Source organism: Saccostrea echinata, unplaced genomic scaffold (assembly GCF_033153115.1).
Source record: "Saccostrea echinata isolate AGI-Se365-2 ecotype Australia unplaced genomic scaffold, CSIRO_AGI_Sech_v1 ptg000019l, whole genome shotgun sequence".
NCBI lineage: Eukaryota > Metazoa > Mollusca > Bivalvia > Ostreida > Ostreidae > Saccostrea > Saccostrea echinata.
The window spans coordinates 4,126,518-4,135,842 of NW_026889768.1; the positions used below are offsets into that span (position 1 = coordinate 4,126,518).

Sequence of the window (9,325 nt, forward strand, 5' to 3'; positions counted from 1 at the left end):
CCGGTTGTCTTTAGAGGTTAGTTAAACGGGTGTATCATCAATGACCTTTCTGGAGCCAAATAATTTATAATACAATTGATTATGAAAATACTATTTCTTTTCTCCAGAAAGCTTTCTCTTTTAATTTGTAAAGAGAAAACCATCAAATTCTGATTTTTTTCTGTGAGTACTAAAAGACCTCTCTTCTCTTAGAATTACAGATAGATATGCACCTTATTTGTGAGAAATCGAACTTGTTTTGTTGATAATTGAACTTCATGGCCTTTTTCCTCTTTCCTTAGTTTATTGGAATCTTTTCAGTATTTTCTGTAATACCTTAAATCAAGGAAAAACATAGCATAATTGTCTACAATCTTAGGCCTCTTATGTTATAATCGTGACAAAATCGGTATACGGTCAGAAGATAACGAATCCTTGGATAACAAATCCTTGAAAAGCACGTGACTTGTTGAAATATAAGTAAATCTCCCTTCTAATCGTAATTTCTCTGTTCGGACTAAATAGAGTGAACAACATGTGGCTATTGATATTGGCTTCCGCTCTTGCTTTTGCCTCGGGTATGTAAACATTGCAAGAGTTCATATGTTACTACAGTTATCACCTATGTCAGCAATCGTCTCAATTAATTGCTGAAACTGAAGGATATGAAAGGAATATTGTAAAAAGTATAAGTTGAGGCTAGAAGAATAATTCTGTTGGAAGTATGGTAACTGGTAACTATTTAGACTTGCTACAGAAACATCCAATTACTTAATTTAAGAATTTGATTTTAATTTTAAAAAGTTCACTTAGTGAAAATATTTAAAAATTCAAGTTCTGCTTCTCGGATTCTCTTGGTCTCAATATGGTGTGAGGAGTTCTTTTTAAAGTTTGTTTTTAAACTTAGGATGAAGCAGCACTATGCCTTAGTAATTCATTGAACAATTTTGTAGAGACTTGACTCTTAGAACCCATGCTATAATGCTTTAATACGTGTTTTTTCTAAGGCACTTGATCATGTCACCAATGATCGTTCAAGGGTCCGTATTTTTGCCCCGTAAACAGTTTGTATTGTTTAAAGGACTTATGAAGTCGAGTACTGTTCGTTTTCTTCACCTTTTTTCATTTTCAAGAATTATATTTGTAACGTTTTAAATCATGAAATATATGGAGATAACGAACAGTATTCAAGCTTAAATGTCCATTAAACAATGCAAATCAGGAGCAGAGCAAACACGGACCTCTAAAATGTTAGAGGTGGGATCAGGTGCCATGGAGGAGTGAACATCCCCTGCCGATCATCTCGATTGCAAAGAAGTCCCATTAAAACAAAACTTTCAGTCAAAAGTCATATAGCATTTCCAAAAAGTAACATCTAGCTTTGGAATTTATGCCTGTGCAACTGATATTTAGTCATGGATACCCTAAAAAATACTACAGTAAACTATAGTTTACAATAGTTAACTATAGTTTACTATATATAGTATTAAAGTTTTCACTAATCAAAGTATTTACTGTAGTAAATCAGTATATTTTTACTCTGAATTTAGACTGCTATTTTTAATAATCTCTAAACATAAAATAAGATTTTTTTTATACTAAATGGAAATATTACTTGTATATTCAGATGTAATTTCAAAAGTTTACATTATGTGAAATGAATTTTGAAAATATAATCTCCTAAACTCTCGAGAAAATGTCTTGAGTAAAATTCCATAGTAAAACAAAGTATCGAACAATTTACTATAGTAATCTATAGTTTACTATGGTAAACTATAGTTAAGTAATAGTAAATTTTTGTTAAAGTAGTTACCTTGTTGTAATACACAAGGACAAACTACAGCGATTCCCCTCCCTCCAGTATACCTTCTATGTTTCCGAAAAAAATAATAAAGATTCCAGTCTTATTTCAGGTAAACCACATTCCAAACTGAACGTGAAAAACACGCCATGTGGAACACCGAGTGGTTCGCCTAACGGTCTGACACAGTATATTGTTGGTGGTGTGGAAGCCAACGTAGACGCGTGGCCGTGGCAGGTAAAGCAAAATAGGCAAATTGGAAAAAAGTATAATTTTAAGACAGATTTGAAACCAAGAGCTTATACATGTAACTGCTGAAGAAGAAAAAAAATTCTTGATACTATGCCGGGTCTATTTTATCTGTATGTGGAAAAAGGTTGATAAAATATTAATTCATTATAATGCCCGTTCTATAGACCTGTTGTTGTTCTTTCTATATTCTGTAGACGATACAGTTTAAAAAAAAAGTCATGTCGCTTCTGTTTTATCATTCAACACCGAATATTTAAGAAAATGGGTTTGTTCATGAAAGTGCAATTAACAGTGCAAAAGACTATATGGTTTGTCCCTATGAGAAGCTTATTTTCCTATTAGGAGCACTTTCTTGATAAAGATTTGATATCTATTGAATTTTCCTCTAATAGCAGATATATTGTACTGCAAAGCACAGGGTGTTTCACAATATATGTTACATTTTGAATCTTCAATTTCACAAACACAAGAAAAAGACATAGACAAGTGTTTTTATCAACTTGATGCATGTATCTATAAGATTCATTATGTACAATTACCAACTAAAATATTACACATTGGACGAAATCTCAAACATTAATGAAAATAAGTGAAATTTCTAAATTACGTCATTTTTGTAACGTTGAATTTCACAACATCAAAAGCCCACATTACATGTTCTTAATGATCTCCACTATCTCAACTACAAATGAGAGTTGTTTCTCGAAATTTGTATAACCTTGTCACACATTTTTTTTTTTGCTTAGACACTCTTAAGTTGAATGTTTATGGTTCTTCTGAGCTCATTCACTATCTGTGGTCTAGGATTGTAGACCCTATTCCTAAAGAACCCCTACAGAAAAAGGCCAAAAGATTGAGATTGGCGAATGCAGAGATCAAACTCTTTTCTTGGGGTATTGCATTATTGAAAATTTGTACGCTGATAACTTCATATCATATTTCAAAGTTCAATATATGCTGGAAATGCTGATATTGCCAGCATCAATTTCTGAAAACATCTATCTGACACTTTTTTCAGGAGTTTGTTAAACTATCTAAGAGTCTACACTTCACCAATTAAATCTTCGATTATTGAAGTCCTTAGGCTTTCTGGAGTACCGTGTCATTTATCGCATATTGCCCGTCCCTGTCCTTTAACCTTGTTATTAGCCTTATGATAAGCATTTTAAAAAGCTTCCATTCTTTTTTTTTGATATTTCCTTCATCAACTTCTGAATGAATATTGGCGACATGGATTGAAAAAAAACAGCTTTACAATTTAGCAATATGTTGGTAAGTTAAGCCCATTTCGAAAAATATTGAAATTTTGACATCGGTGTTTATGCCACAATTAATCATTGTGATACCATGATTTCCTTGACTTTTTCATATGGAATGAAAATGCAGGATTTGATGTTTAAAATGATATATAGTTTGTAATAAAATTATGATAGGTAAGAAAAATAATTAGATTAAAAATGTAATATACGAGGGGTTATCAAAAAGTTCGTGGACTGATGCGATAAAATTAATACTATGTAGTCTGTGCTTATAACATTTATGAAAAACATAAATCAACAAAAGTTTAAGAAATGTTGAAAATTTTAACTTGATACGTTGATAATTTGCCAAATTATTCTAAAATGAAAAAGACTTTATATGATCACTCGGTGCTGTCGCCGTTTAGTTTCATGACGTCCGACAACGTCATTGTTTCTCAATGTCCACTCCGTCTACCTTATACACTTATCTTGATGTGATTACCTGGAGTTAAGTAAGGACTTGAGTCCGTCTTGTTTATGTGACTTTACAATGTCATGAACAGCTGCTTTCAATGCATATAATATTGTAAATGTATCTATACATAAGGAAAGATCCTCACTTGATTATACCAGAATACTTAGCTTGATGGAGTTCAATTTCTACCACTCATGATCAACGTCACTTTTCGACGTGACTGATTTTTGACACCCTCACTACAAATTGAATTTAACTGTGCATCTTTAATCTCTCTGAATCTTTTTGGCTATTTAAAACGAGTATTCTGGATGTGTTTTATTTTTCTGTAACCCGTTTAAACATTCCCTAGGTCTCTACCAGTTTTTCCAGGTGCGAAACTTTAAAGAATTTTGGAAACAGAAACCCCTCCCCCCTTTTTGACGTCATTTTTGAGCCCTTAATTGTTTGTACACTCCATATAAATTTACGATAAAATTTCATAGAATTTACAGAATGGGGTAAAAATTACAAATTTTACGGAACAATTGTGTTGTACCACATGCCTGGATTAACCGGATTTTTTGACGACAAATGCTCATATCAAGAGAGTTTTTCTCAGTTACACTCAGGTAGAAAAAACGTCATATTTGAGGTTGCGCCTCTTGGACATACCAGTGCTTACAAAAACAATAACAATTTATAAAAAAATAAAACTTATGATTTATGGTTTATTCTATCGATAGAAAAGATGATGCTAACTAAATGTATTAAAATTCATTGATGTACCTAAAGCGGTTTTAATTTTATGGCGCTAGTCCACGAACTTTTTGATAACCCCTCGTATATACTATGAAACGCCCTGTATATACATTGTACTTAGTGAAAAGTTGCAATAAAATTTTCCTTCAGTGAATACAGTTTTAGTCACGTAAATATTCTTAGGATAATTGAATGAGATGAAATGTGATTAAAATTTCAAAAAAAGAAAAGAAATTCTAAAATTACAACTTAGAAAACTTAGAGGAGCTTATTCTTTTTAAGTTTCCCTGTTCATGTAAGGTTTTTATCTATATTTATAGATTAGTTTGGAGTACAATGGTCGCCACATATGCGGTGGAACCCTTGTCAGGAACGACGCCGGAGATTTGGTTGTCGTCACTGCTGCCCATTGTGTTGACGGGTAAAAATGTAGTTCCAAACTATAAAACATTTCGAATTTTATTAAGATCTGCAAATAAGTCAATCGGGAGAAATCTGGTATTAGCTGGTGAAACCTTTTCTAATAGAGAACATGGTAGGTTATGGAGATCGACGATATATTTACATGTATTGCAGAGAGAGAGAGAGAGAGAGAGAGAGAGAGAGAGAGAGAGATTCTGGGGTTGGTAGTATATATTGTACTACAAAAGTTAAATTTTGATGTAGATATGTCAAAACTTCAATTATCAGTAAAAGGTCCATTCTGGTCAGAACAAGAATTGAATACAGAAGGTTACTGTATATTGCTATTCTAAACACGGCATTATTTTTGGCATTCGAATAAGACGTTTACATCTAGGTACCTTATAGGCAATGGTATGAAATTAAATGCCTATTAATATGAAATGAATTTTTAGGAGTTGTTCTTGGACAATTTTATGTTTTGTAGATCTCTAGGAAATCCAAGTAACCTTAGAATAAAAGTAGGAGAGATGAGGTTGAGCCAAAATCTCGGACAACGTATGTCTGTCCGAGAAGTCAGAAAACACAGGAGTTATAACTCTGCAACAATTAACAATGACATCGCCATATTAACATTTAACACTCAGCCAACTGAAAGCAGTTCAGTTATGCCAGCTTGTTTGCCATCGAGAGATCATGGAGTCAACGAATTGGCTTACGTTACTGGCTGGGGCACTACTTCTGAAGGTAAGAATATTACGAAGAGATGCCAACTTGTTTTCACCGTTAAAAACCATCATAGCAACACACTTTTTTCCTCGAGAATAACATAGTGAAAAGGTGAGAATATGATTTTTCGAAGATGCTCCTGGTGTGTCGAATAAAGCGGTTCAAATTAAAACTAAGATTAAGATTAAAGAAATCTTTAAAAATAGTTTTTATGCAATATCCATTAATAATTAATCGAATAAAACATGGTTTCATATCTCATCTGCAAACTTAATAGCACATCAAATATAAATGTTTTGCATAATCTATGTCAAATTTCCCTTTGTTAATTAGTTAGAGATTTTTGTGATATATGATTTATTAGTTAAAGTTTGAATCTTTAAAAAAGGCGTTTAATAAAAATATTTTTTCTTTGAAATTAATAATTTTTTTCGAAATACTTAGAATGCCACAACTTTTTTGAATTAATGAAGAAAAAACGATAAAAAAAGGTAAAAATATTTAGGTATTAACTATAATTCTTATGGTCATAGGTTTTGAAAGAATAAACATTGTAATAATATTGTATATAAGCTAAGAGGACAGCTATAACACAAGGTTGGTGGAATACATGTCCCCTTGTTTATTTATTTTGTCTTATTAAGAAGATTTTTGTTAATTTACATAGTGTTGACATATTGCTTTTCATGGAATTATTCTGAGAGATATATGCAATTAAGGACTTTGCGAATATTAACCATCATATTATAGAACTAAAATGAATAATAAGTCCAAAATTTCGTAATTCGAGTAAAATTTTACAGAAACTTTAACAATGAAAAATCTTTTTATGCAAGCAGATCATTTCTGATCTTTTATCATATACACCCTAAGATAAGAGATGTTTATGATAAAAAGTGTTTAAAAGGGTGCAATTTTGAAAATGAAATAGTATGAAGTTATTGATTCAGTCTTTTTCAATGTCCTCAGAAGAGTTGTATTAAATTTTATATACTCGTTGTCTTATTTATTTTTGCTCTCTCTCTCTCTCTCTCTATATATATATATATATATATCTTAAGAGATAATTACTTTTTAGGTGGTTCCACGACAGACAGACTGATGGAAGTATCCAAGCCTATTCTGTCTGACTCCGCCTGCGCGTCTTTCCTCGGCAGTTCTTACAAGAGTGCAACTATGTTGTGCGCAGGTTATGAGGCTGGTGGCGCTGATGCATGCCAGGTACTTGATTCAGATAACAATGTTCTATCTTAAGAAAAAAAACCCTTAATTCTGTCAAATCTAAGTCAAACTAGCATCACCTTTAATCAATATCTTAAAGGGGAAAACAGTTTTAAATTAAACGAAAAAATACATAAAATATAAAATGACATAAATGTATATGCAGGAGTATATTTCCAGTAGACCTCTATTTCATCTGCTTTCTCAGCAAATGAGAGATTTTAAATAAGCAGTACATTAAAATCAAGCTATTTAGATATGTTCAAATAAGCAGAACTTAAGTGTGGGAAATAGGGATTTTCCAGGATTGGGATCAAAGTTGATGTGGTCTAAATCAACTTTTGTCATTTTAACCCTTTCTCTGAAGACGAATAACGGAAATGATTTCTTTAAAGTATTTTTCCTTATGAGATTGTTTCGCTTTGTCAAGAACATCGACACAGTAGAGGCAATTTGGTGACAGAACTACAGAAAAACAAAGTATGATCGTGTAAAAGCTTATGAAAAATCATAAAAACAGAAAAAAACAATTTTTTTTTTGTACAGTGTTAATTTGAATTTGTTCATATCGCGGATGATGTGATAGGATAAGGACACAACATGATCAAAATTTTAAAAGGAGATTATGAGAACAGTCTTTCATTTTTGCTGAAATAATGTAAACGTAAAATTTTCATAACTAATAGGCGTAAAGTTATTCTATAAATCACATCTAACTGCAACTCTGTTTTGTATTCATTTCATTCACATTTTATTTAGGGAGACTCCGGTGGACCTTTTGTTGCTCAAAGAAATGGTGCCTGGGAACTGGCTGGTAAGTTTCATTTCTGATTCGGTGAATATATATTAAAATGAATACACAGCTTACAGCATACGGAAAAAAATGAATTGTATAGTTGAATCCACACTTTTCAAAAGTTATGTCCCTTGGCCACCATCTTTAGGGGAAAACCCATAGAATCCTTACAGTAGCCTTTGTAGTTTTGTGTTTTTTTAATTTTGTCTTTTGACTTTAAAAATCTTTGCATCTTGTATATTGATTGCTCCAGGATGTGGCATAAATGTCCAAGAACGAAGTCTACGTCGATATCGACAATATGTCGATATCGTATCGACGTGGATATCGATCCTGATCAGTACTATGAACTTGGAAATACTGAATACCACATATAAGACTAGGTGCTATGTCGATGTCATCGATATCGACAATACCTTGCCGATATCGTATCGATATCGATCTTGTATTGTACAATTTAATTTAATTTAATTTAAAGTTGACTTATAACATAATTTTACAAGGTCACAAACGATGTCGATATTGATTCATGAGTGGCATGAATATGTAAATAAATAACAAAACGATGACAAATAAAGGGTTAGGGGTTGTTGTTGTCAGGGATTAGGGTTGGAGTAAGGTTTTGGGTTAGGGTGAAAGTTAGTAAAAACAGTATGTTTTTAGCAATCATGATTCGATATCGATACGATATCGACAGTAGGGCAAACTAAATAATCAAAAAGTACATAGGCAATACACAGCCACAAGAGTGATGATGAAAATAATACGATATCGATACGATATCGTCGATATCGATGGCAAGTACAATCTTTGTTAATATCGATACGATATCGTGAATATTGACAGTCAGGAAAACTTCGTAAAACAGAAAGTATTCTAATATACACACAATTATAAAGAAATATTGCAGCTAACTATAAAAAAATAATCCATCGATAACTACATCGTGTAGTTGACTCGGATATTGCTAACCATATGTTGAAAGAAAAAAAATCAAACACAGTGGATTTATATGAGCATGCCCAATTATTTAGTTGCATAAAAAGGAGAAATGTGTTTCTGTCCCTTTTGACCTTTTGGTTGACCCCACAAAGGGACACAACATTTGCAAAATGTGGATTAAACTATTAGATACTATGAATTCTGAATGTGTTTATATGTTTTAGGCGTGGTCAGCTGGGGATATGGGTGCGCTAGACCAGAACTTCCAGGAGTATATGCTGATGTGTGGAATTTTGTAAACTGGATTAAAGCCAACTGGAGCACGTGAACATATATGAAATATTCCAGTAATGAATAAATGTGATATATATACCTTGATTGCTATTATGTTTTAAATGTTCATGTGGGTTTATTAAATCTTAACCTTATCAAATGTGAATATTAGAATTCATATGTATTGTGACATATGATTGTGACATATGACTATATATATATATTCTCTGTTTAGAATTGGTTTAGAATTGTTTTCTTAAAATACTTTCTACAAATCTCTGCAGTAAATATTGTACCAGAAAATGTTTGTAGTGAAATATACTTAAGTTGGTTTTGAACTTATTAAAAAATGGAATTATAAAAATATTTTGAAAAAAAACTCCGAAAATCAATTGGTCAGTTGGATAGCAATTTTTGTCTATACAATATATGATTTACATATATTCAAGGCTATTAGCCAGTAAAATCAGTTC

General features: G+C 32.0%; 1 protein-coding gene across 1 annotated transcript; it reads left to right on the forward strand.

Moving 5' to 3' along the window:
* Window positions 1–477: 477 nt before the first annotated feature.
* Window positions 478–8,957, forward strand: LOC133189610 (trypsin-1-like). Its single transcript, XM_061325002.1, has 7 exons — window positions 478–557; window positions 1,893–2,017; window positions 4,810–4,910; window positions 5,379–5,638; window positions 6,699–6,841; window positions 7,601–7,655; window positions 8,804–8,957. Exons 1-7 carry the CDS (start codon window positions 515–517, stop codon window positions 8,905–8,907), a joined length of 831 nt encoding a protein of 276 aa, XP_061180986.1. The 5' UTR covers window positions 478–514; the 3' UTR covers window positions 8,908–8,957.
* Window positions 8,958–9,325: the final 368 nt, after the last annotated feature.

What these genes read in the sequence shown, in the direction of transcription:
- LOC133189610 (XM_061325002.1), top strand. Translation starts at nt 515, where the DNA reads ATGTGGCTATTGATATTGGCTTCCGCTCTTGCTTTTGCCTCGG. An exon ending in CGCTCTTGCTTTTGCCTCGG is followed by an intron (nt 558 to 1,892) that starts GTATGTAAACAT and finishes GTCTTATTTCAG; the next exon opens with GTAAACCACATTCCAAACTG. An exon ending in TAGACGCGTGGCCGTGGCAG is followed by an intron (nt 2,018 to 4,809) that starts GTAAAGCAAAAT and finishes CTATATTTATAG; the next exon opens with ATTAGTTTGGAGTACAATGG.